The sequence below is a fragment of the Myxine glutinosa genome, chromosome 9 (genome assembly GCF_964187855.1).
Source record: "Myxine glutinosa chromosome 9, kmMyxGlut1.1, whole genome shotgun sequence".
In the NCBI taxonomy this organism is placed as follows: domain Eukaryota; kingdom Metazoa; phylum Chordata; class Myxini; order Myxiniformes; family Myxinidae; genus Myxine; species Myxine glutinosa.
In genome coordinates this window covers 121,979,225-122,006,321 of record NC_136269.1, presented here as the reverse complement: position 1 = coordinate 122,006,321, position 27,097 = coordinate 121,979,225, and the positions used below count along the sequence as shown (strand labels likewise).

The 27,097-nt window shown below is 46.5% G+C and overlaps 1 protein-coding gene across 3 annotated transcripts in view; it reads right to left on the bottom strand.

Moving 5' to 3' along the window:
* Positions 1 to 26,106, bottom strand: part of TRAPPC8 (trafficking protein particle complex subunit 8) — a 60,203-nt gene extending 34,097 nt beyond the window's left edge. The window contains exons 1-14 of one of the 3 annotated variants that reach the window (XM_068128291.2): positions 25,711 to 26,106; positions 24,669 to 24,863; positions 24,463 to 24,552; positions 23,307 to 23,481; positions 22,754 to 22,910; positions 22,444 to 22,534; positions 17,771 to 17,994; positions 17,424 to 17,539; positions 17,182 to 17,332; positions 16,587 to 16,687; positions 13,522 to 13,627; positions 13,289 to 13,420; positions 12,793 to 13,017; positions 12,259 to 12,370 (exon numbers count right to left, since the gene is read on the bottom strand). In XM_068128291.2, coding sequence (XP_067984392.2) covers positions 12,259 to 12,370; positions 12,793 to 13,017; positions 13,289 to 13,420; positions 13,522 to 13,627; positions 16,587 to 16,687; positions 17,182 to 17,332; positions 17,424 to 17,539; positions 17,771 to 17,994; positions 22,444 to 22,534; positions 22,754 to 22,910; positions 23,307 to 23,481; positions 24,463 to 24,552; positions 24,669 to 24,863; positions 25,711 to 25,867 — 2,032 coding nt within the window. In that variant the 5' untranslated portion in view covers positions 25,868 to 26,106. Of the gene's footprint in view, positions 1 to 12,258; positions 12,371 to 12,792; positions 13,018 to 13,288; positions 13,421 to 13,521; positions 13,628 to 16,586; positions 16,688 to 17,181; positions 17,333 to 17,423; positions 17,540 to 17,770; positions 17,995 to 22,443; positions 22,541 to 22,753; positions 22,911 to 23,306; positions 23,482 to 24,462; positions 24,553 to 24,668; positions 24,864 to 25,710 lie in introns of all 3 variants that reach the window. The other 2 variants (XM_068128292.2, XM_078784858.1) reach the window with 2 other exon arrangements.
* Positions 26,107 to 27,097: the final 991 nt, after the last annotated feature.

Sequence of the window (27,097 nt, the reverse complement as noted above, 5' to 3'; positions counted from 1 at the left end):
TCAATGCTTTGATATGCCCAGACACAACTCCAGAACAAAATGTCTTGTATATGAAAAACTTGAACAAGCCGATAACGTCGCTTGATGTTATACAGGATACCCTAATCACCACAGAATTGTGCGCAAGAGTGCGGTCAGCAGTATGGTGTTGTAACCTATGACCTCAATGCTGCCAAACCTGCCATGCAGATTCAGGTTACCGAGTCGCCCAGGTTCGACAAGGTCTTTATCATGCTTGGTCCATTCCACATAGAAATGGCTTTCTTTAAAGCCCTAGGGAAACTGATCGATGCATCTGGTGGCCCAGAAATGCTGCGAGACACAGATGTCCTAGCTGCTGGATCCCTGAATGGTTTTCTGAGTGGCAAGCACTTCAACAGATGCAAACGGTTGCACCCGATACTGGCCTTGGCATTTGAACTGATACACTTCCAAGCATTCCTTGAGACATTTGAAGGCAATGATGAAGTTGAAGATTTACTTTCAAGGTTACAAACAAAACAGGATGAAGAGACATGGACACAAATAGAATCATCTTCTGCGTTCACAAGATGTGTCACGTCATACAAGGAGTATGCTGTCCAAACCCGATCAGGGACACATGGACCAACTGCCCAATTCTGGATGATTTACATCGACTTTATCCACGACTTCCACCTTCTGGAGTGAGCAATTCGAACAAACGACGTGGACCTGTTCACTCATGCACTAACACCAATCATACACTTGTTCTTCGCCACAAACCATGTCAATTACTCATGGTGGCTCACGAAGTTTCAGTTGGACTTGGTAAACATGGACAGTACTCACCCAGGACTTCGTTCTATCTTGGAAAACGGTGTCTTTACGGTTAAAAGGACTGACAAGGCATTCAGTAGATGCCCAGTAGATCTTACACTGGAACAGACAGTAAATGCCGATTCTGCATCCAGACGGACTGGTATATCATCCATGACAAACAACTTCAGTGCATGTCTTCGCTGGATGTTAACCAAGTCCACCAGAGCAGCAATTACATCAAGGGCATTAGCAATGACCGGACTATCTCAAACGGAAGACATCACAGCTGAACTCCGCCCAGCCCGCATCAGAAGGGACACAAGCGATTTGCATAAGGTTGTAAACCAGATAAAAGACTCATGCAATCCATTTAAGTACACTGAAATATCGGATAGGCTGTACAACATCAGCACTGGTAAGGCAGCGACAGATTCCATCAAGACATGTTTGCTGGCCATCCGGGAGAAAGGACAAGCCAGATACAACGAATTTGTTGATGCCTGCATTTAAGATCCAAATCGGTTTGAACGGCCAATCAAAAGGGAGAAGCTCAGAACCTTCACGGAAAATGGCACAGTAAATAAGCGTAACAGAGACAAACGTGTTGCATCACTTGTGTGCACTCGTGACCTTATGGGACGCCTGGTTGTCATTGCTTGTCAGAGAAAACTTGATTTGAAACATATCTTTTCATATCCACTGACACCGGTTCCACTGTCCATGTGCAGCACAGACGGTTGTATGGTCAAGACGGAAAAGAGTGGCCTTCTGGAGCTGTTAGAGAGCAAAGTTCCCTCTGTCACACCAAGCTCAGTTGATGCCTATGTGGTTGATGGTATGTTCCTGCTACATGTTCTTCCACCCCACATTCCAGGAACGTATGGAGCCTTGGCAGCCGGCATTTTAAGACAAGTCACCGCTCTCTCCCGTGGAAGAGTGCATCTCATCTTTGACGCATATCCAGTCCTATCAATAAAAGACTGTGAAAGAGCAAGAAGAGGTCTGGATGACACAGACAAGAAAGAATACGCCATATCTGGACCTGAACAGCACTGCCCGAGAAATATCTTGGATTGTCTAAAGTCAAGATCATTCAAAGAGCAGCTACCAAAATTCCTGGCAATGGAATGGGAGGCCCAGCAATATGCAGACATAATTCAAGGACGACTTGTGTATCTCTCGTATCTTGGAGCATGCTACCTTTTCTACGTGAAAGATGGGAAAGTCATGAAGGAAGAAGTAGAGACCTTGAAAACCAATCATGAAGAAGCTGACACCTTGATCTGCACTCATGTTAGTCACATTGACAAGGAAAATGCGAAGAACATAGCAGTCAGGGCATCAGATACAGATGTCGCCGTCATTCTGCTGTATCACTGCAGGCAGTTCAAAGCACATATTTGGATGGATGTTGGGACATCGGGAAGGAATGACAGGCGATTCATAGACATCACTGCAATTAGCAAAGTCTTGGAAACCCCACTCTGTCAAGCACTAGCTGGCTTCCATGCATTTACGGGATCAGATTACACATCTGCCTTCTTCAAAAAAGGAAAGAAACGTCCCTTCAAAAAAGGAAAGAAACGTCCCTTCAAAAAAGGAAAGAAACGTCCCTTCAAAATTCTTGAGGGTTATAAGGATGCTCAAGACGCATTTGCAGAGATGGCAACGGACAACTTGGGATTGGATTCAGTGGAAGTAATCATGTCTTTCACTGCAATAATGTATGGAGCCAAGCCAATTCAAGCACTTTCACTCAATGCACACCGCTATAAAGTGTTTCAGAAGACATATGCACCAAAGGCCACAGCGAAGAATCCTCTTGAGAACCTTCGGGGCATCGATGCAACCATGATACCACCGTGTGAAGCCGAGGTCTCCCAGCAAATCAAGCGTGCATCATTTGTTGCCAAAATGTGGGCGGATGCCAACAAAAAGATGATATGTCAACAGCCAACTGCAGAAAATGGCTGGGAGGTTCAAGGGCAAGCCTACGACGTCATATGGTTTGATGGACCACAGATACCTGGATCTCTTGTTCCTGATGAAGGAGAAACTGAAACTGATGCCGAGGATAATGACAACTTTGAACCCTGCTCTTCTGATGAGGACATTTTGCAATCCGATGAAGATGACGAACAGTAACTCTTAATTTCAAATCTCAGATACAATGTATGTTACACTTACAGGAGGACAAAGCACTGCAAACAGTTTCCAATACGTTTTCTAACATTCTAAACACTAGGAATTCGTCGAAGGATGCATTCAGTGTTTGGTTCTTGTGCAGGAGTGTTTTGTGCTCGAGTTTTAGGCCTACTTAATTATCCAGGTGTTATCGATGTACAGTGTACAGTAGTTGCCATTTAACTTTCCAATCAGATTGAGAGGGTTAAATGCCCTGTTCTTAAGTGACCTCCGCACCACAATTTTTTTTCTTAACTTGTTGTTTATTGATGAGGGGACCATTCTCTACATGTTGTATGTGATTTCGGTTTTGTAGCTTATATGTCAAATAAAGGCCTAATTAGCACTAATTAATGTTGTTCTTAAGTGACCTCCCCACCAGAAATTTTCTTCTTAAGTTGCAGATTTGTAGTCAGTGGAGATCACCCTACCACTTGGCATATGAGTTGGTCTTGTAGTCTCTATGTCAAATAAAACCAATCTGGGGGGTACTTTGAGTGGCGCCCCCTACCCCACCCACCGCTAGCTGCACTTAAGAATTGGCTTTCTGGGGTCAGGTAAGCTACCTGTACCACACCAGCATGACAAAGCTTTTGCAGTTTCCATGTCAAAGAAAATCCACCTAGCTCTCGGACCACATGTATGCAATGTAATTAACGCATGTTCATTATCGAGGTTGATGTTTATTATCAGAGAAGAGCAAATTCTGTCAATTTGATTGTGTATACCCTTATGAAATAAAGTTTTATTATTATTTTAAGTTATATGATGATTCTCCATTTTTTTCGAACTGACTTTCACAATATTTTCTGTCTCATGAGTTGTAACGCAAGACGACAAAGGACACCGTTAATGCTTCAACTATTATGTAAACCAACAACGAATCGACCCCCCCCCCCCCCCCCCCTCCTCTGTTCGGTCTGCACAATTTGAGAACCCCTCCGCGTCTAGCATAGCACTGTACTTACTACTATTGTACATAGAAGTTGATTTCCCGGTGTGTACCCTGGTTAGAATAGGTACACCGTATCCCTGCGTGTCATAAGAGGCGACAAAGAGGGTTGGCGTCAGGAAGGGCATCCTGCCAGAAAAACATTGCCTCAAAAAGAGAACCATGGCAATTACAACTACATATGGGCAGGGTATAGCCCGAAGTGGAGATCGGTTTCTGAGGTTTGGTACATGGAATGTAGGGACAATGACTGGGAGATCAGGAGAAGTGGTGGAAGTATTGATCAGAAGAAGAGTGGACATATGTTGTGTGCAAGAGACGAGATGGAAGGGAAGTGGTGTGAGAATGGTGAAGGGAAGGCAGGGACAGAAATACAAGTTTGTGTGGAAAGAGTGCCTGGAGGGCGTGAATGGTGTTGGTGTCCTGTTTTCTTAGGAGTTTGTAGACATTGTGGTGAGTGTGACTAGAGTGAGTGATAGGTTGATGACGGTGAAAATGATGATTGGAAAGCTCTTGGTGAACGTCATCTCGGGATATGCTCCGCAGGTTGGTCGGAGCGATGAAGAGAAGGACAAGTTCTGGTGTGCGATAGAGAAGATGATGGAAAACGTGAAAGATGAGGAAGTTGTTGTGGTAGGAGACCAAAATGGACATGTGGGAAGGAGTTTGGACGGTTTTGAGGGAGTTCATGGGGGTTACGGATATGGTGTGAGAAATGGAGAAGGTGAAAGGATTTTGGAGTTTGCTGGTGGAGCTGATTTGTTGATTTGTAATACTCAGTTCCAGAAAGAGGATAATAAGCTTGTTACATACACGTCAGGTGGGTCGACGACAACCGTTGACGACCTGATGGTGCGTAGGCGAGATAGGGGGCACCTCCGGGACACAAAGGTGATCCCGGGGGAGGAGGCTGTTTCACAGCACCACTTGCTTGTCTGCGACATAAGGGTGAAAGGTGCGAGGAGAGCACGGTGGGTGAAGTACCAACCGAGAATGAAGGTGTGGAGGTTGAAAGAGGTGACAGTAAGGGAGGCATTAAAAGAGAGGCTGAGTAGGGTAGAGGATAATGTGGTTGAGCTTGAACGTGGTTGGATGTCAATGAAAGATAGTCTGTTGGGAGCCGTTGGTGAGGTATGTGGATGGACAAAAGGACCACCGAGGCAATCGGAAACATGGTGGTGGGATGAGGAAGTTGGAAAGAGGATTGACGAGAAGAGGAAGAAGTTCAAGGGGTGGCAGAAGGCGAAGGGTACGGGAGCAGAAAAAGCAGAGCATGAAAATTATAAGGCAGCCAAGAAGGCTGCGAAGAAAGAGGTGGCAAAGGCACAGGAGGCATGCAGGAAAATGTTCGGAGAAAGCTTGGATTCGGAAGAGGGTCAGAGAGCGGTATTCAGGATTGCAAAGCAGATCGCGAAAGAGAGGTGTGATGTGATGGGGGTGAGTTGCTTGAAGGATGAAGTGGGACAAATCGATGTGGACCCAGATGGAATTAAAGGAAGATGGAAAAGATATATGGAAATGCTGTTGAATACAGAGAATGAATGGGATGGCAACATAGAGAGTAACCCAGTTTTAGGACCGGCAGAGAAGATAACTGAGAAGGAAGTTGAGGAAACGATAAAAGCAATGAAGAGTAGAAAAGCGGGAGGGCCGACGGGAGTTGTGGGAGATATGTTGAAGGCAGCAGGAAGTTGGGGTGTGAAGAGAATGACAGAGATCTGTAATCTGGTGGTGAAAGAAGGCCGCATTCCAGTGGATTGGGAACTGAGTAGTCTAGGCTGGGCCAAATCGGAGGTGATTTTCCTAATTCAATGTAATTTACCTAAAAGTTGTGAGTGAGTATCAGGAACAAAATCATGAAAAAAAAATTCAAAAATATTGACGTTTTACGGTCAGACAGCCCGTTACCATAGCAACAGTTACAGATGACTCAAAAAATGCCTAAATCGACGATTTCTCAAGCTGTGTTTGACCCCCAGAGTTGATTCTGGTACCAAAAGATGCAGAATTGAAAGCCAAGGATGATTGGATAGCTTAACAATGTCTGTGACACAATTCAATACCACTTTTATCCAAAAAACTGATTTTTGTCTGAAATTTCAAGCATATTTATGGAAAATATTTGAAAATTTTGCTTTTTAATCATAGGATAACCATTAATCAAATTAAATTTACTTTAAATTGTCTTTTGCAACCTTGTATTGTCCAGTTTTTATAACTGTTATAACGTTGTTTAAATTTGGCCATCTTAATTTCAATTTAAAAAAGTTAACAAAAGCAGCTTACAATCATTAATTTTAATGCCTGCTTTCGGTTGTTACTGTAACCATTCATCAGGCAAGTATGCTGTTTTTGTTTACTTTTCTCATTCAAACATAATATTAATAATTGTTTTTTTTATTGCAGTGCATCACATAGGCAATTAGGCATGGATACAAAAGCCAAGACCGTGTTGTGGCTCTTCGAAAAGTGTCCCCCCATCTTCAATCTACCAGGAAACCAGGGATTCACTGGCCCTTATCCACCAACAGGGGAACTGGTTGTTCTCCAGTACCATGGGTATCACAGACATCTGCAGGAAACCAGCCACCTTCAGTCTAGCAAAAAGGATGCAGTCAAGCTTGTAGTGAAGGACTTGCAGGACCGTCGGCAGCTGGGAGATATCTACACACCCGAAGAGCTGGATGACATAACCAGTCTCGCTGCATTCATGTCAGTCTTCTACACTAAAGCGTGGTTGACATGTACCAGTGCTGCAGATGCACCATCTAACGACCTGTACCTGATGAAGAACCTCCTCAAGGCTGAGGCCAGTATCGCAAAGAATCCAACAAAGTGGCCTGCCAAATTTCTGTCCTTTGTGACTGTGGCCCGAGAGAAGCTACAAAACCATTTGTGGTACCTCTCAGAGAGATTGGTCTCTTTGGCACTCTTCTCGGACAGAACGTCATCTGACAAGCAGACTATGAGAAGGGCTATGCTCAGGTACCATGGGACTGCACATAACATGATACAGGAGATGCCAGCCTCACAGCAATTGGGGAGTAAAGCCCTCAAAGACTTTGTTGGTTACGACTCTTGGAGCATGTTTGAACTCTTGGGTATTGACTCCAGTTTTGTCAAGCTCCCCGTTGCACAGTGGCCCACCGCAGACAGCTATCGTCATGGCAAGGAAGTTGTGGCCAAACTCCCAGTTGTCAATGACGCAGCAGAGCGGACACTTGGACTCGCCACAGATTTGAACACTAACAAGGCCCCCACATCTGAGGCGCAGCTCCAGGCTCTATACAGGGTTGTGAAGGGCGTCAGGGAGAAGCTGCATGGACTGGCAACATCCACTGAGGTTGTGACTAAGAAGTCATTGGCCTCCATTGATTACAATTGGGACTAGGTTTTTTATTTTGTTATCAATGTTCAATGTCAGACCTTAAATTTGAGACAAAAAAGCTTAATCAAAGACAAAAGTTAATTTAAAGTACATTTAATTTGACTATAGCTCTGATTAATGATTATCCTATGATTAAAAAGCAAAATTTTCATTTTTTTTTTCAAACAAATGCCTTAAATTTGAGATGAAAATGAGTTTTTGGGATAAAAGTTGTATTAAATTGTGTCACAGACATTGTTAAACTATCCAATCATCCTTGGCTTTCAATTCTGAATCTTTTGGTACCAGAATCAACTCTGGGGGTCACACACAGCCTGAGAAATCATCGATTTTAAGAATTTTTTGAGTCGTCTGTAACGGTTGCTATGGTAACAGGCTGTTTTACCGTAAGACGTCAATATTTTTGAAAAAACATTTCATGGTTTTGTTTCTGTTACCCAGCCACAACTTTTAGGTAAATTACAACCTTGTAGTATGAAAAATTGAGAATCACCCCTGATTTGGCCCAGCCTACGTGAGTACCCTCGTCCCTCTATACAAGGGGAAAGGTGACCCTCTGGAGTGTGGCTCGTATCGAGCGATAAAGTTATTGGAGCATGGAATGAAGGTATTGGAAAGGGTGTTGGAGAGGAGGATAAGGAAGAAGGTGAAGATCGACGAAATGCAGTTTGGATTTATGCCAGGAAGAGGAACGACCGACACGCTCTTTATTGTGAGGCAGTTGCAGGAGAAGTACCTGGAGAAGAGGAAGAAGTTGTTTCTTGGGTTTGTTGATCTGGAGAAAGCATTCGATGGGGTTCCACGCGAAGTAATGACATGGGCATTGAGGAAGTTAGGAGTGGAGGAATGGTTGATCAGAGTAGTCATGCAATGTACAAAAGAGCACGCACAGCTGTAAGGACGAAGGACGGGAACAGTGGTGAGTTTGAGGTGAAGGTGGGAGTGCACCAGGGGTCGGTACTAAGTCCACTACTATTTGTAGCTGTGATGGAGGTGCTGGCTCAGAACGTAAAGGAGGGTTTACCGTGGGAGTTGTTGTATGCAGATGATCTGGTGTTGATTGCGGAAAGTATGGATGGACTGAAGTAAAAGATGAACAAGAGGAAGGAATGTATGGAGACAAAAGGTCTGAAGGTGAATATCGGAAAGACGAAGGTGATGGCAAGTGCTAAAGCATGTGGTGAGGTAGAAAGAACTGGGAAGTGGCCATGTGCTGTGTGCAGGAAGGGTGTCGGAGTGAACTCCATTCAATGTACAATGTGCGCTGAGTGGGTTCATCAAAAATGTAGTGGTCTGAGAGTGTCATTAACCAGTGTGGCAGCTACATTCAAATGTAAGGTGGGTACAGAGGGAGCTGCAGATGGAGGAAATGTTGAGTTGGATCTTGAAGACGGCATGAAGCTGGAAGGTGTGAAAACATTTTGCTACCTCGGAGACATGCTGAATGGAGAAGGTGGATCAGACTCGGCAACGGTTGCAAGAGTGAGATGTGCATGGAAGAAGTTTCGGGAACTGAGTGGCGTGCTGATGAGGAGGGGAGTGTCGTTGAAGCTGAAGGGAAAGGTGTATGCTGCATGTGTGAGAAGTGTTATGATTTATGGGAGCGAGACATGGGTAATGAACGTAGAGCAGCAACAAAGGCTGGAAAGGGTGGAAATGCGAATGGTTCGGTGGATGTGCAGAGTGTCGTTGAGAGAGAGGAAGACAAATGATGAATTGCGAAAGATGATGGGAATAGAGCCTGTGATTGATGCTGTGAAGAGGAACAGGTTGAGATGGTTTGGTCATGTGTTGAGGAAGGATGAAAGTGACTGGTTGAGAAGAGTGATGGAAATGAATGTAGAAGGAAGTAGAGGACGGGGAAGACCGAGAAAGACGGCTAAAGATGGTGGAAGAAGAAATGCGGGCAAGGGGGTTAACAAAGAGAGATGCAGGAAATAGGGTAAAATGGAGAAGATCGTCATGGGGACCGCAAGGCTAACCCCCGCTCTAGCAGGGAAAATGGCCTTAAAATGCATATGTTGTTGTTGTATTGTACATAGTCGTTGATTCTCCCTTATTATTAGGTTTATGATACAGCTTTTCAGAATTTCTCCACCACAGAATTAGAGAGAAATAAATCAAAACAAAACACTTATTTCAAGTCAAACTGAACAGTTTATTAACATAGTTCAACTTCCATAAGTTTTAGTGTAACAACGTGAAGGTCATAGGACAATAAATGGATTGTATTGCAAACTGTGCGATGTTCCGCAAGTCCCACGTCCATATAACACATCGGAACAACGTGAAAAAGTTCGTATTTAAAATCGTGTCCTATAAACTTTAAGTAATATCAAACGTTTAATATCAAAGTAGGACTTCAAATATAAATTTCAATACAGATTTTCTTGACCGAATTGCATGTTCGTCTTGCCGAAATCATTGAAAACGGTTGGCCCCTCTACTTTCAGGTAACATATACATGTACTTTGAGATTTGAGCTTTGCCAGCCTAATTTTGTTGGAAATAAAACTCAACTTCGAAAATAGTTAGCTGAAAATCACACGTGAAGGTAAATACTACATCTTTTTGCCTTACACTGCCTTTCTGCGATGGAAAACGTACTTTCGGTTCCGTATTTTTGCTATCACGTTACCGACACGCTACCGGTCACGATCATTTCCGTGAAATCCGCAGGCCTGGCATAGAAAAGGCCCCCTTTAACGGTATGTGCCATGTGGCAAAGTTTAGAAAAGAAGGGACATTATATACCTTGTAGAAAATGCCAAACAATAGAAAATAAGGGACATTCAAAAAATCTCGTGTGCATGCTGGACTACCCTTGTGTTCTTTGGAGGAACCAAGTAATGTTCTAGAAAAGTTAAAGGGCCAGCTTATTATGCAGTTGTGGTGGTAAAAAAAGGGAAAGAGAGGGGGGATAGAGAGAGAGACAGGATTGATAGGGACAGAGAAATGTGATCAGTTGGAGGAGGATGTAAGACAGAAGGGAAGTAGATTAAACGGCATTCTCAACATCCACAAGGCCAGCATACGTTCCATCTTTTCCATGCAAGAGATCCTTTGCTTTGTAAACAACTTGGATGTTAATGGTGGAGCACGTTTAGCACTTTCACACATTTGTCCTGCATTTTTATAAATTGTACATTTGGTTGTTGGAGGCAAACCTAAGTGCCGACCTACAACATCTACAGCACGATCACCACTCGTTATTCTGCATACAACATCCAATTTCCCTCCAAATTTTCAGTTTTACACACTTTCTTGGTCACAAGCTAACTCTTAAAACTCATGGCGAATAAAATCACCGACGATATCGATACAGATCACACCACTGTATGCAAAGATTTTGGAAGTATAGTACGTCTGAACAGTGCAAAAGCAGAATAAAGTCTTCTTTTTCTTCTTCTTTAGGCATCCACTTATCATAGTGATGTCAGAAGAATAAGGTACAGTACACTTCACATCAAAGTTATGCCATTCAAGTCATGTGCTTCGGCTTTTCCGTCACCAATTTTCCAGAGCTGCCTCGTCAATTGAATTGAATTTCCAGTGGAACAAGAATTTCCATGTTTTACGAGTTCAATATAATAAAGAATTTGATATGAATAGCGTCCATGGCGGCGTAGTATCCAACTGCCAGCAAATCAGTCTACATTTACATGCCGTACTAGAATACTACGTAGGGGACTACAGGTACAGCCTGACAAGGACAAGGTGCACATATTGCAGAAACGTTCTTCCAGCCACGAAGCTTGCCCTTGCCGGCACACACACAGGCACGGCACAGCCACGCACTGTTCGTCCATTGACACATCGGCATTGACGTGCAATGGAGATTAAATAGAATTGGTGAGGAAAATGTTATCTTTATGCAAATATTTGACAATGTAAGATAATTTTCCTGAAAATATAATAATTTTGAGCTTTAAGTGCTAAATTTCCACTTTAAGATCTGGAAACACTCACTGTATGAAGGTTGCCGGCCTGCACTCCGCAGCACGGTTTGCTGTGTCGTCATTGAAGTGCGACGTAGCACTGTACAAAACCTCCATCGCACTTCAATGCCAACATGTATTGAAATGGCAAACCATGTTTGGCTGTGTGCATGCCTGCAAGCTTCACAACGTTAACAATCTCAACGTCTCGGCGTGAGACTGGGCAGCTCAGGGGAAAAAGCCAAAGCACGTGACCTGAACAACGCAACTTCGATGTAAAGAGACGTAATTCAAAGCCTGGGCACCTATTGATTGACGACGCAACTTCGAATCAATGTAAATGGCGGTATCCCTGTATATACAAAGTTAAAAGTAAATAATATCAGATGTGCTTCTTTCACAATGTCGTCAGATTCCTGGAAATGCTAAAAATAAAAAAAAGACCTTTATACTGACATGGGTTTTATGGTCCCTGGTCGAGTCGTTTACGACAAAATAATCGGAAATAATAGGAAGGACCTGCACACCATCCGTGGTAAAAAGCCCTACTTGAGAGAATGCCAGTTATTTGAGTGGTGTATAAAGTACAGACCACTGCCTCGATCGCTGAGACCTATCTTCACAAGGATATGTCAAGGATATGATGCCGGTCACCTCAAAATCCTTTTTATTGCTGCTTTGGTCGTTTTACACTGAAGGAAAAACTTGGAGGGAGGGGCATGGCGATTGTGAATACGACAGCTTCAAAAAGGTCCTTGAGGAACAAGCTCCAACATGGCGGCCGTAGTATTAAAATGGTGGGTGGTCAGGCGAACTGCCCAACCAATGGGTGGAACTCAGACACACGCAAGGTTTTAAGGTATTTCAGCTTATTTGATTCCTGTTCCACAAGGTGGAGAGCAAAAAAATAAAATAATAATAAAGGTTCAAAATGGTGAACACCAGCAAGACAACTTCACAATCATAATCAAGGAGACAAAAATCGAGTTTCTGGAAAATCAAAATGGCCGACTTACCCTGGGCAGGTTTCCAATCATGGCCCAGGAACAGACGGGTTAAGGAGCAGTCCAAGAACGGGAGGGGAAGCTGAGGCAATGGCCCTTCCGGTGGCATCTCTCCAACCTGCTGCTACATTGAAGGGCAAGATGATGAAAGAAGAGAAGTTTGCGTGTCGTCGTCGCTAAAAACCCACACGACAGATACCTCAAAAAACCAACACAACTTCATGCACGGCTTATGACACATCTTCAGTCACATTTTACTGAAATGGAACAAAACAAAAAAACATATAAATAAAATAGAAAACTTGGGAAATTGCTAAAAGTAAAATGTCACTTGAAGCTTCTCAAAATATATTAATGTACAGCAAGTTGAAAGATCTTAATTACAAAGTTCTTCACACCAAATTATAAGGAAACAAAAACTTCACGAGAGGGTTATTACCTGATTGCGGCTCTTATTTGAGTACCTGCCTCATAAAACCGTGACTCCAGATTAAAATCCCATTTACGATGTTCTCTGGCGTATTGCACCCGAATGTCCTGGTGTACCTTGTAGATAAAGAGGTATTCACGAAGAAGCGCAGCCTGCTGCGCGGGAGTCTGCCTGCTCTCATGCAAGAGGACATGTCGGAATGCAGACACCGAGGCATCCAACTGGTGGAGCGAGAAGGACTGCCGGGCAATGGTGAGGTTGATGTGGTCCTCGGCGAGGCACCACCCACGTCCCCGGTAGACCTGCAAAGCCTGCATGTAGCAACGCAGGGAGTGCTTCCTCTAGTGAAAGAAGGAAGGAAACAAGATGGCCGATCTTGAGTTGGCTTGTAACGTGGCGCGAAGACAGTTGCCGAATTAGGATTCCACATCGGGCATAACCAGGTTCACAGCAAACACCTTCAACTCGAGTGCGATTTCAGATCACGTCCTCAAAGTCTGTACCTCACATTTCAGCCTCCCCCACCACAACCACATACCTGGTACCAGGAGGTCTCCACCACAACCATTCCCATTCCCACAACTCTTCCAGTCATACCACTCCTCCACATACCTGGCTAGCCTTCAGGTAGCGATGCCCAGCCAATATCATGTGGAACGCAAATTTGCGTGCAAGTGGATTACGCATGCACACAAAACAGTGTGCTGCTTGCTCCAAGAAAAGTGCTGCTTGCAGGTCAGAATCCTAAAAACAAGAAACTTAATTAAAAACCTCAAACAATTAACAAAGCTAAAGATAGATAACAACGTAGAAACAAGAGCATAACGCAAGGGATACACCAATACCTCGCTAGTGAAGCGGATGAGAGCCGCAGCGGCGTCTGAGAACTGGCCATGGCTCTTCAGCACATCGAGGCTGAGCAGGGTACATCTCTCGGCCAGTGGAGCGTTTCTGAGTCAGGACAGATGATAGAGTGGGCATTCAGAGGGGTCACGCCGGGCGAGGGTAGTTTCCAGTCATTTGGGAACGTTTCAATGTGCTAGTGGTACTTTTTCCGACAGGACGGAGTTTGCTGCAGACAAAGTGCACAACGCACTACGCAGAGCACCTGCGCTGCAAATGGAAACTTCCGAAGTTCACATAGCAGTACTTTAGAAGAGAGCCTAATGCCGTCCAAATACATTTGAACAATGTTCAACCAAGGCCACAGACACAGAAAATCATGTTTGGTTTAATTAATAGATATTGTTTCACTTAACACTTAATCGTACTTTTTTTTGAATAAATATCACTCGATTGGCCCCCGCCACCAAAAAACGGCGATTTGATTGCTCATGTGACTGGCTACATCATCGAGGGAATTTTTGTTGCTGCTGGTAGTTTTTAATAATGATTTTGACTATCAGAAGATTCTTGGTCAGGCAGTTATCATTGCGTGCTGAGAAACCTTTCCCTCGATTACATCACACAGGTGACATCATGAATGAACATCACGATTTTAGGGGCGGGACTCCACTAACAGATAAAAACTACCAGCAGCAACAAAAATTCCCTCGATGATGTAGCCAGTCACATGAGCAATCAAATCGCCGTTTTTTGGGTGGCGGGGGCCAATCGAGTGATATTTATTCAAAAAAAAGGACGATTAAGTGTTAAGTGAAGCAATATCTATTAATTAAACCAAACATGATTTTCTGTGTCTGTGGCCCTCCTTTCTCAGGCATAAAGCGGTACTCGAATAGTACATTGCCTAAAGCAACCCATCAATCATGCTCAATTTCATATCCCACCATCTCCCAATCACAAAACTACTACGTTAACTTGTCTTAAATTATGTATACTAGAAGCACTAGTGTGTGTGTGTGTGTGTGTGTGTGTGTGTGTGTGTGTGTGTGTGTGTGTGTGTGTGTGTGTGTGTGACCAATCACACCCAAACTACTAGATCAATTGCCACCAAACTTGACACAGACCAAATTGGACCTCTTGTTGAACGTAGACTACTTATGGGCTTTTTAAAATGACCATTAATAATGATGAAATAATATTGTGCAGTTCTGTTGGTGTGGCCCAAACGTCACCCATTCCAGACCCTCCCATTGGCAAAAAAGAGTCCACCATCCTCTCCACGACGCACCTCTGAGCCTGAAACCACGACACTTTCATGAGAACCGTGCTGTCCTGTCGAGATCCCTCCCCTCTGAGGTTAGCTCCTTGCCCTGCTTTATTCCCATGGGACTTAAACCTTCAAACCCTCTTCAACTCACCCCCTATTCTGCCATTTCCTGTTTCCCTGTCCAGAGCTTTTCATCCATTTGACAAAGCTCCCATCTGCAACCAATGGCTCTGATGCAACACCAATGTGGACTCGTGAAAGACTTGCCCCAGAGGCCCGCGAAAGTACGGCTTACCATATTTAAACTTAAAAAAATAAAATAATAAAAAAATAAGAGGAAACTCATGTATTATATTGATGTGTGTTCCTGAAGGACTTGGCGGTTCGTGTGAGACTTCGGCTGGGGACTTCCATCCGGCCAACCTGACGGGAACGCGGGATTAATGGTTGTGGACGTTGGAGAAAGGGAGGAGTCTCCTTTGGCATTCCCTGGGGGGTACTTTATTCAAACATTTTCTGCAGTCAGTACCCTGCCCTCCCTCCCCCACCCCGCTATCTCAACTTGACCATGCTTTGGAGGTGGCATGATACCCTTTTTGGATTGTTTTCTGAAGGCCCATTGGGGTGTGCTGATCGTCCCAGTGGGTGCGTCGCTCCATGTGGCGTCCTCCCTCTCGGACAAGGTGGTGGTCATGGGGTGCTATTTCTTCGCCAGTTCGAAAGTGTGGGACATGTATATATATGAATGATCGTTTTAAGGCCATTTTCCCCACGAGAGCGGGGGTTAGCCTTGCGGGCCCCATGACAATCATGGTTCCCTGTTTGAGGCAATGTTTTATGGCCGGATGCCATTCCCGACGCCAACCCTTGGTCACACTCTTACGATGCGCAGGGATACGGTGTACCTATTCTAAACCGGGGTACACACCGGGATCATTCATCACAGCAAGCTGGTACTCAATTTGCCCACCTCGGAAGGATGACAGGCTGAGTCAACCCCCCTGGCGTTAATTCAGCGATCGACCGGGATTCGAACCCAGGATCCTAGGATCCCAAGCCGGCACCCTAACCGCTAAGCCAACACCAGCTCCACCAGCAACACCAACACCAGCAACACCAACTCCTGCTTCCTTTTCCTGCTCTGATCCCGCTCAACCCCCCTCCTGATTGCTGCTCAACCCTCCTCCTGATCCCCGATCACCCCAACTCATGGACCCCGATTACCCTGCACCCCTTCTCCTGCTCTGCTCCCTGCTCAACCCTCCTCCTGATCCACGCTCAACCCTCCTCCTGATCCCCGCTCAACCCTCATCCCGATCCCCGCTCAACCCTCCTCCTGATCCCTGATCACCCCGACTCATGGACCCCGATTCCCCCTCACCCCTTCTCTGCTCCCCGCTCAACCCTCCTTCTGATCCCCGCTCAACCCTCCTTCTGATCCCCGCTCAACCCTCATCCCGATTCCCGCTCAACCCTCATCCCGATCCCCACTCAACCCCCCTCCTGCCTCACCCCTCTTCTTCTTCTTCCCTAATCCTCCTCTTCTTAGTCTTCTTCTACTTCCCTACACCCCCTCCTTCTCACTCACCCCTCCTCCTCCTCCTCCTCCTCCTCCTCCCTCCTCACTCCTCTTTGGCATGGTTGGACCATTGTGATAATCTCGTTTGTAGACATTTTACATAAATGCCCCAATATTTATACAAGAGTTCCTGCCATCTTTCCCAATATATTATGCACTGTCACAAGCCTCCCTTCCCCCAACACAATGCTATTTTGCAATAATGAGGTTTCACCAACCGACAACTGTCCCGATAGATGAGCGCAGCATTCTCCATATAGTGAGCTGGATATTGCCTCTGGTTCCCTGGCTGTAGGAACGCTGACACAGCAGCCATTTCCTGCAAGGGAGCATGGGTTGAAGGGTCACAGTCGTTACAAGTGAGAGAAAACCCATGGAGAATGTTTTAAGATATATGATGGTGAAAAAGTGCTGAAGACACTGCATTCTCAGAAGTCAGAGGTTTAAATCTGACTGAAGATAGTAGGATTAAGGATTTGCATTCTAAGCTTTTGGAAACCGTGCTGTCCCAAAAGGAGAATTGCCACATCGCAATCTGATTGTTGGCAAAAATCCAGCTATTTTCAGGGAGGGAGGGGCAATCTGCCTGCACATTCTACTCGAGAAGCTTATCCACAATGTGGATGACTCTAAATGATACCCAAAGAAAGATGGTGTTACCCAAAAATAAATCTGCAAAACTAATGGGTGGGGGAAATAGACAATGTAAATGAATGAAAGAAGAAGAGTATCCAGAGAGGGGGGGGGGGGGGAAGAGAGGGGAGGAGGTCATTTTGATGGGTAGCAGAGCTTGTGCAAAAATCATCAACATACCATGGCACCAGCAGCATGTATAGAGGCCTGATCATTCTGGAATTCCTTCTTAGCAGAGTGGTAACACGTGTATGCTAGCTCGTACAGGTGCATCAGGAAGCAAAGGTCTCCCATTTTTCGGAGCTGCAGCTCTGGAGCTTCGGAACTGTATCTGCAGATAGGGGATGGATGGAGGAAACGTATGAGGCCGCTTGCGTTCCTTCCACTGGAACATCGACACCCAAAATGTGTCTCCAACTCACGTGATGCCAGATGGACCCCGGGGCTCAGATCCCAGCCTCTCCGGCGTCTTGGAACCACCAAACCACTTACGCGTGACGGTCATAAGAGAGCGACTCAAACCTCTCCTGGACACCAGCTTGGGGCAAAGACCCAGGGGTTCAAGAGGGTGGGAAGGAAAGCTTAGTGAGCACTCCGGTGACCTCATTCACATCAATGAAAGTACTTTGCAAGCTGGTGAAAATATCTCAGCCCAGATCTAACGAGAGCTTGTGTTTACATCGATCTTTCATTGACGGGTAAGGGTCTCCATGTTAACTTGTTCAACGTGCACCCATCATTAAGAAGTTTGCCGCCCCCATTGTCTTACCTGATCATTAAGCTGCCGAATTGTGCGCTCAATGTGAGGCAGCAACCCATGTATGGTAAAGTCTTGCACAAACTGGCGCAGCCGTTCCTGATCCTCCAAGGAAAGGCAGGCACCATGTGTTACCATGGCAGCCGTACCTATGGCCCGCCCCTCGTTTTCCTCACCGGCAACTTCAACCTCCAGCAGATGGGTTTTCTTCGCACAATCAGACTCTGTTTTCAATTCTTATGACGTCACCGATGGCAGGTAGATGTTTGGAAGGTCGCAGCGTGTTAAGCATCCCACCAAATACAGGCAGGGAAACAAACACACAATGAATTCGCAAAAAAAGGCCATCACAGCAGCAACTCCACAATAGTTGTTAGGCATGTTGGCGAGGTTGTCGCTACACGAGCAATCATTGAGATGCTGATCGATATCGATCGGGGAAATTACAACAACAAAAGTTCCAGTTACAGCGTGTAATTCTGGAGTCCAGATTTAACGAACGGTTGGCCCAATTGGCGTTCACATATGAACAATTGCTGGGATCTTGGCTTAAAATCAATATACAGCAACTAGCGTGTCCATTTATCCGTTGTCAACCACTGTCCTTTTATTTCATTCAAGGTACGCTTAGCTCTCCTCATATCCTCATTATTCACTTTACACACTAATAGGAAGGGCAGAGGTCAAGAGTGGGGTATGGGGTCGAGCGAATGGGGTGGGGAGTGGGGTCTTAACATCTATCTATAATTCCAGTAATCTCTGTGTGTATGTCTGTGTGTCTGTGACCGCTGTTTCTCGACAACCACGGGTCCGATATACTTTAAACTTGCCAGGTATATTGCTGGGGACCTGAGGATGTGCCTTTTCAAGGTTTCATATTAATCGGAGAAGTAGTTACCGAGCTATGTCCAAAAAACGATTCAACCAATCAGAGAGCAGCGAGCTATCACGTGTGCCGAACGTGCCGAACAGACTCTGCCTCGGACGGCACATTTGAGAGCGTATTCATTTATTTCACGTTGGCAAACTATGTTGCCGCTATGTTGGCGTTAAACTATGTTTTAAAACTAATTAAAACTAATTTGCGATTCTTTCGCTTTCCTGCGCGTTTGTGCACGCTATGGCGATTTCTTTACCAAACTCCGCAAGCCGTTCGCTTTGGACCAAACCATTTCATGTAAATAGAGGGGGGGGATTGTCACCGTACTCGCAAGCCGTTCGCTTTGGACCAAACCATTTCATGTAAATAGAGGGGGGGGATTGTCACCGTACTCGCAAGCCGTTCACTTTGGCTTTGCGAATGGACCAAACCATTTCATGTAAATAGAGGGGGGGGATATAATTTTACATATATATATAGTACGGGCATGCCCTAGTATTTTAAAATATAATACACCTTACCATGTTACATTGTACAGACCATTGTATTATTACACCTGTATTACACCAAATGTACAGACCAAGGCATTTGTGAACAATTTTCCATGCACGGAAAATAAACACATCAAGTCCAATCCAAACTGCAAACTACACACAAACAGTCATCACAACTCCAACTCCACCATCCCAACCATCACCTTCTGCAACAGCCCCCCATCCATTCCAATCACACTCTCCGTCCATCTATCCTTTTGAGTTTGTTGATCTGGAGAAAGCATTTGATAGGGTTCCACGCGAAGTATTGACATGGGCATTGAGGAAGTCAGGAGTGGAGGAATGGTTGATCAGAGTAGTGATGGCAATGTACAAAAGAGCGTGCACAGCTGTAAGGACGAATAACTTCTTCCTCTTCTCCATGTACTTCTCCTGCAACTGCCTTACAATAAAAAGCGCGTCCGTCGTTCCTCTTCCGAGCATAAATCCAAACTGCATTTCGTCGATCTTCACTTTCCTCCTTATCCTCCTTTCCAACACCCTTTCCAATACCTTCATTCCATGCTCCAATAACTTTATCGCTCGATACGAGCCACAGTCCAGAGGATCACTTTTCCTCTTGTATAGAGGGACGAGGGTACTCAGTGCGGTCTTCTTTCACCACCAGATTACAGATCTCTGTCATTCTCTTCAAACCCCAACTTACCGCTGCCTTCAACATATCTCCCACAACTCCCGTCGGCCCTCCTGCTTTTCTACTCTTCATTGCTTTTATCGCTTCCTCAACTTCCTTCTGTTATCTTCTCTGCCGGTCCTAAAACTGGGTTACTCTCGATGTTGCCATCCCATTCATTCTCTGCATTCAACAGCATTTCCATGTATCTCTTCCATCTTCCTTCAATTCCATCTGGGTCCACAACGATTTGTCCCACTTCATCCTTAAAGCAACTCACCCCCATCACATCGCACCTCTCTTTCGCTATCTGCTTTGCAATCCTGAATACCGCTCTCTGACCCTCTTCCGAATCCAAGCGTTCTCCGAACATTATGGCATCTACTGTACAATAATAAAAAGGCAATGCGTGTCCGTTTGTCAGTGCGTCTCCTCCATAACTCCAAAACCATGAAACCTCGCGACCTCAAACTTTGCATGCATACTAAGGGAACTCCTAAGGAGTGCATGGATGAAAACGGGGTGTTTCGATAAATCTAAACATCCCTTTTGAAGGTAATTAACTGGCTTGTTAAATTTTAACATCAGGCATATTAAAATTTTAACATCGCTTGCTTGGCCAGCCATTCCTTAACAATTTATTGGAGTGCTTGCTCGAGTGCTTAAGTCACTTGGCAAACACTCTTCTAGCTTCGATGTGTAACTGACGACAGCAGTGTAATTGTGATGGCCCCACTCTCTCAACCCGCTCCCCACTCTCTCAACCCGCTCCCCACTCTCTCAACCCGCTCCCCACTCTCTCAACCCGCTCCCCACTCTCTCAACCCGCTCCCCACTCTTTCAACCCGCTCCCCACTCTCTCAACCCGCTTCTCTTTATTTCTCTTTCTCTTTCTCATTCTCTCTCTCTCAACCAACCCCTCTCTCCCCCTCTCAACCAGCCCCCTCTCTCTCTCTCAACCAGCCCCTCTCCCCCTACATTTTAAAGAGATTTTCTCAAAATGAATCTGAAAACTGACGCAGTGTAACTGACGTTTGTTTATCACAGTAGTTGTCGATTAAAAAATAATAATAATAATAATTGACATTCAAGACTATGTTAATGTGATAAAACCGCTCCGCTGGAATGCATATTATATATACTAGCAACGGCACCCGCCCTATGGGCGGGGCTTCAATTGGTAAGCCCAAATGAAAAGGCAAAATATCAGAAGGATTTTTTAAATTTAAACGAATCATATGAACATCCGTTGAATCATATCATACGCAAATCATAAAAATCAAAACAGTGCATGGCGCCCATTTTGAAAAAAAGATTGAATTCTGCAAAACGGAAGTGGCCGCTACACGTCTTTCTCAGTCACACGTTTATGTGTGAAGAATGCGTGCCGAATCTGTAACATGGAAGCGGCCGCTACACGTCTTTCTCAGTCGCACGTTTATGTGTGAAGAGTGTGCGCCGAATCTGCAACACGGAAGCAGCTGCTGCATCTGTTTCTCAGTCACTTTGCACATGCTGCTGTGTTACTTCGGAGCTGCACATTTCTATAGGAAGAGTTCGTCAGGAGTCTATCTACTCTCTCCTGGTACATAGAATTTCAACAAAAGCCACATCACTGTTCATGTCGGTAAATATTATTCCATCGTGATTGGAAAAACTGGAAAATCAATATAGCCTATCTTACTCCCAGGGGTCCCAGGAATACCCACCCAAAATATCGTTGCGATCGCTTCAGCCGTTTTTGTGGTACCTTCGAACGGACAGACATTTGGTGAATTCTCGTAAGATACATGGGGCTCTCTTATCTCTCTCTTCGCTCTCCCCTCTCACAACCCGCTCCCCCCTCTCACAACCCGCTCCCCCCTCTCACAACCCGCTCCCCCCTCTCACAACCCGCTCCCCCCTCTCACAACCCGCTCCCCCCTCTCACAACCCGCTCCCCCCTCTCACAACCCGCTCCCCCCTCTCACAACCCGCTCCCCGCTCTCACAACCCGCTCCCCCCTCTCACAACCCGCTCCCCCCTCTCACAACCCGCTCCCCCCTCTCACAACCCGCTCCCCCCTCTCACAACCCGCTCCCCCCTCTCACAACCCGCTCCCCCCTCTCACAACCCGCTCCCCCCTCTCACAACCCGCTCCCCCCTCTCACAACCCGCTCCCCCCTCTCACAACCCGCTCCCCCCTCTCACAACCCGCTCCCCCCTCTCACAACCCGCTCCCCCCTCTCACAACCCGCTCCCCCCTCTCACAACCCGCTCCCCCCTCTCACAACCCGCTCCCCCCTCTCACAACCCGCTCCCCCCTCTCACAACCCGCTCCCCCCTCTCACAACCCGCTCCCCCCTCTCACAACCCGCTCCCCCCTCTCACAACCCGCTCCCCTCTCTCACAACCCGCTCCCCGCTCTCACAACCCGCTCCCCTCTCTCACAACCCGCTCCCCACTCTCTCAACCCTCTCAACCCGCTCCCCTCTCTCTCAACCCGCTCCCCTCTCTCTCAACCCGCTTCTCTTTATTTCTCTTTCTCTCAACCAACCCCTCTCTCCCCCTCTCAACCAGCTCCCTCTCTCTCTCTCAACCAGCCCCTCTCCCCCTACATTTTAAAGAGATTTTCTCAAAATGAATCTGAAAACATTACCACCATCGTGTTCGTTAGGTGGCACAGACGCTGGTTCTGCATTCCATGCGTCTTGTCCATTGCTTGCAACGCTCCAGCCATCACACAGCCTCTGCAGGTGGCATACTACTGGTTTACACAGGTACATACAAGCTGACACCTCAATCACTTCCAATGCCCCAAACCTGCCAACAGTCCTAAGTGCTGCAGATTTTGTCACATCAAAAAACAAACGAGCACCACCTACCGCACCCTCTCCCTTCGCCTCCTGCAACCCACCCCCCCCCCCCTCCCCACTAGTACCAGACCCATCCCAAAGCAATGATTGTACCTGCAGCTGCAACTTTGGGCAGCGTGCCATGTACTGACTCCATGGTTCTGGAATCTGGTCATCACGCTGGCTGCCAGGCAGAAGTGAGTTGATGCGCAGAAGGGAACAGGCACTAGAGCCATATAGTTGTTTTATGCCATCATAAATCTCTTCAGCCCTACAAAGCACAACATAGATATCACTCGTCGCGCACGTTTTATTCACACGTAAAACATTCAGTTGATTTTAAAGCATCTGAAACTCGTGTAAGAGCTTGAATATTATCACACATAGGACAAGGTCATTAGGCTACGTCATTGTACTTTTATATTCATCACAAGGATATGGCTGAGAGTGGGCAAATCTATGCATCATATGGGATTTGAACCTGGGATTCCAACACAAGTAAAATGCTGGAATCAGAGTGTCAAAAATGCCAATCAAAAAGATCAGGATTGACAATACGTTTCACTCAAAGCCATTAACATTAATGTTCCTGGACCGTGTACACATTTTGTAACGGTAACTGTGGCGTCGGAGGGTGAGCAGGGGATATTCTCCACGCATGGCCGACCTTTGCAAATCTCCTGTGCCAATATCATGCAGCAGCACATAGTGCTTCAGAGTGTTGGGGCTGAACCACTTGGGGTGAGGGCATTCTCCACCGTGCTGCACCCGGTGCTGTTCCTGCGACAGCTGATGGAATTGCTCCATCGGGTCTTGGTGGTTTGACGAGACCACAAGGAGGCCTGCGGCATGGCATCAAGGAAGCCACAGCTTGGGAAACTTGAGACTCCAAAAGAGACCGGCAAAGAAGCAGCCATTAATCAACCAGTTAAGAGTTCTACGTACATATTTAAAACCAGACAAATACCGGTACCCAGCTTCCACCACGGCTTTCACTTTCACCTTCCAAACAACCGATGGAACTTGATTGGACAGTTTTTACTGTTCCCATCTGAACCCACGGCTCACGCCTGTTGCTTGATCAGATTTCAAAAAGAAGAGGCAAGTTGTCCGGAAGTTTGCAGACATGTACACTTGAAAACCGGATGTGAACGTCTTACCCTCGGGGCTTTGGAAGTACAGAAAATGGAATAATTTTGGGAGATAATGTCAGTAAAAACAGAACCTAAGTTGGGAGCAGGTGTAGGAGGAAGAAGAACAAACTTGTACAAAAAAAAAGTCAAACTAACGGGTGAAGCTCAACAAGCGAGTGCCTGAAATGCCATCAGCGAGAAATAGTAGTATTCAAGCTAAAACCATGTTTAAAATTCCTCCTGGCAGATACACTAGTACTTCGTCTTCTTCTTCTTCTTCTTCTTCTTCTTCTTCAACAGCCCAAATTATTCCTACCTTCTTGTGGGGTGGGCCAAGGAAATTTTTTTGCCCCAAGTCTCGGCCAGGCTTAACAAGAGAGTGAAGGTGCTTTGGGCCAGGATTGGCAATTCGTCAATTTGTTCAGCGCGTTCACGCCAACTAGGTTATTCAAGCGAACATAGAACCCAAGCGAGGTACGAGGTGTTCACACTCATAGTTCATACGTACTTCCAATTACGCAGTCTTCTGCTCCTTTACAGGCATTAGTGTTGCAGTGGTTCACAAGGAAGCAAACGTGATATCGGCCACATCCATTGCCGTCACGACTTCATCACGACACCACCAATTATTAATTAAACTGCCCAAGAGAGACGAGCAATAAAGTACAAAGAACAATCGGTGAAGGATACAGGCCAGGTAGTGCCGATGACACTCATGGTCTCCGACAGGGAAGACCTGGAAGAAAGCCTCCCTGTAGGCCTCAAACCAGGGTGTAGTGGCTGCACAGAGGTACAAGTGACATATTAAAATTATTTACTTGCAACATATTAACATTTATCCACTGAACACGACATCACATCTGATATTGCGCTTTAAACACGAATACGCGACTCACTGTTGATGTTCAGGTCGTAACTTCCAACTGAGACCACGTCCGTAATAGCTCCATCTCCCGAGAAGCTGTTGGAGACGGTGTCGCTGAGCAGCTTACGAGCCACACCCGGAGGATAGGACTGCGTGTTCAACGCAGAGATGCACAATCGCAGATTCTTTACCGGTTGTAACTGGTTGCTCGGATCTCGAACGTGCACTGCAACACAGGAAGAAGGTACGAGGATGTACATCAAGATAATGAACTATAGAAGATGCACCATACCATATAATACAGCAACTTCAGCTGCATCACAATCTTAATGAGCAAATTAAAGAGCAAAAAAGCTTTATAAACATCGATTGAAAAAATAGAATTAAAATAGGGGGCGAGGGCAATCTCAGCACGGGAAGAGCGACCGTGAGGAGGTGGTGGGGATCTCAGCACGGGAAGAGCGATCGTGAGGAGGTGGTGGGGATCTCAGCACGGGAAGAGCGATCGTGAGGAGGTGGTGGGGATCTCAGCACGGGAAGAGCGACCGTGAGGAGGTGGTGGGGGTCTCGATAGGCGACGTGAGGCGGTGGTGGGGTTCTCAGCACGGGAGGAGCGAACGGGACGATGCGGTGGGGGTCTCGACAGGCGACGAGAGACTGAGGAGGTGGTGGGGTCTCGACGAGAGACCGTGAGGAGGTGGTGGGGTCTCGACAAGGGACGATAGACCGTGAGGAGGTGGTGGGGTCTCGACAAGGGACGAGAGACCATGAGGAGGTGGTGGGGTCTTGACAGGCGACGAGAGACCGTGAGGAGGTGGTGGGGTCTCGACAAGGGACGAGAGACCATGAGGCGGTGGTGGGGTTCTCAGCACGGGAGGAGCGAACGGGACGATGCGGTGGGGGTCTCGACAGGCGACGAGAGACTGTGAGGAGGTGGTGGGGTATCGACGAGAGACCGTGAGGAGGTGGTGGGGTCTCGACAAGGGACGAGAGACCATGAGGAGGTGGTGGGGACGAGACCGTGAGGAGGAAATAGTCGTGCATTCATACACAACAGCTGACAGTTGACGCACCTTCCACGGGAAGACGGCAGAAGGGTTTTAACAACTGCACGAAGCTGAGACCTCCGCGACTGCAGACCGCCTCAGCGTCCACGCTGCAGAGCGCCGCCACGGTGGGAGCAAACACGCTCTCCAGGAACTCATGCGCGCCCTGCGCGCACCGCGCCATCGTCCCGGCACCCGGAGTGGGGCCAGGACTGTCACGCCAGCCTGCCAGACCAGCCGAGATTTTCCATTCCCTGCTTCCGGAAAACTGACACAAGTGTTGATTTGGTTTTTTTCCGTAGTAGTTATGGGGTATCCGATACTTCTCTTCACCAAGGTCTCCTACTTTCGAATACTCACGCCCACACGTCAGCCATAAATTACGCAAACCTGAAGAAAACTTATTTTTGAGACCTTATTCTCACACATACACCGCCTAATAGCTCGTGTTGGTTTGTCAAAACGGACCATCATGGAGGGTTACGCTGATTGTTCCAGTTTCATCGATTTTTTTATCCTGCCTAAGACCGATAACAAAGTCAAATTTCAAATATTAAGGAAAGGGTTCTCGTAATTGTTGTGGAAATGACTATCAACAACGCCCACGTTATACACCGCTCTTAAAATTATCGTTCACTGCATTGTTGTGATGCAATATTTACAACTTTTTAATGAAATGATTAGGTATGTCGGAATAAGGTGGTTAAAAATAAATAACTTTTTGGTAAATTACTAACCACCTAACGATGATCACTTCTAACAACACTTTTTATCAATATGGGCAGTTGTAGCGGTTACCTTATGTGCATGTAGCGATTACCTTATTTGGACATAATACACGTGCACGGGCCTGTGGAGATTTTTGTTGTGTGGACGTGACGTACGCGCGGTTGTCGGAGCCACGCCCTCCGAAGAGGGTTTTGGCTTTATAAAAGCGTGACGACTTCCGTTCGCGTTAGAGTGTGCTGGAGATTCCTGTTTGAATAAACAAGCTTTGAACCCGACGAAATGGCCTCGTCTTCTCGCCTTCCGCAACTTCTAAATTGGTGACCCCGGCTGCCCCCGAACGGATTCGGGGGCTGCAAACGAACATGGCAGTTTCGATCGAACTGCCGGAGTTTTGGCGACGACGAGCGGCCATGTGGTTCGTGCACCGCGCTCTGCTCCTCCTCTACGACCGGAGGGGCGAGCCTGCTCCAGGACCCTCCGAAGGGACGCAGTTACGGGATGTGGGTGGCACTGCTGCTCATCTCTTGCGCGCGCACTGACGTTGGCGGCACGGCTGCTTAGTTACCTTCGCGCGCACTGCTACTCGTCACCTTCGCGCAACTTCACTCTACAACTACAGCTGCAACTCGCGCAACTACTTCTCCGACTCTGCCACCTCGGGAGGCCCACGAGGAACCTCGGCAGC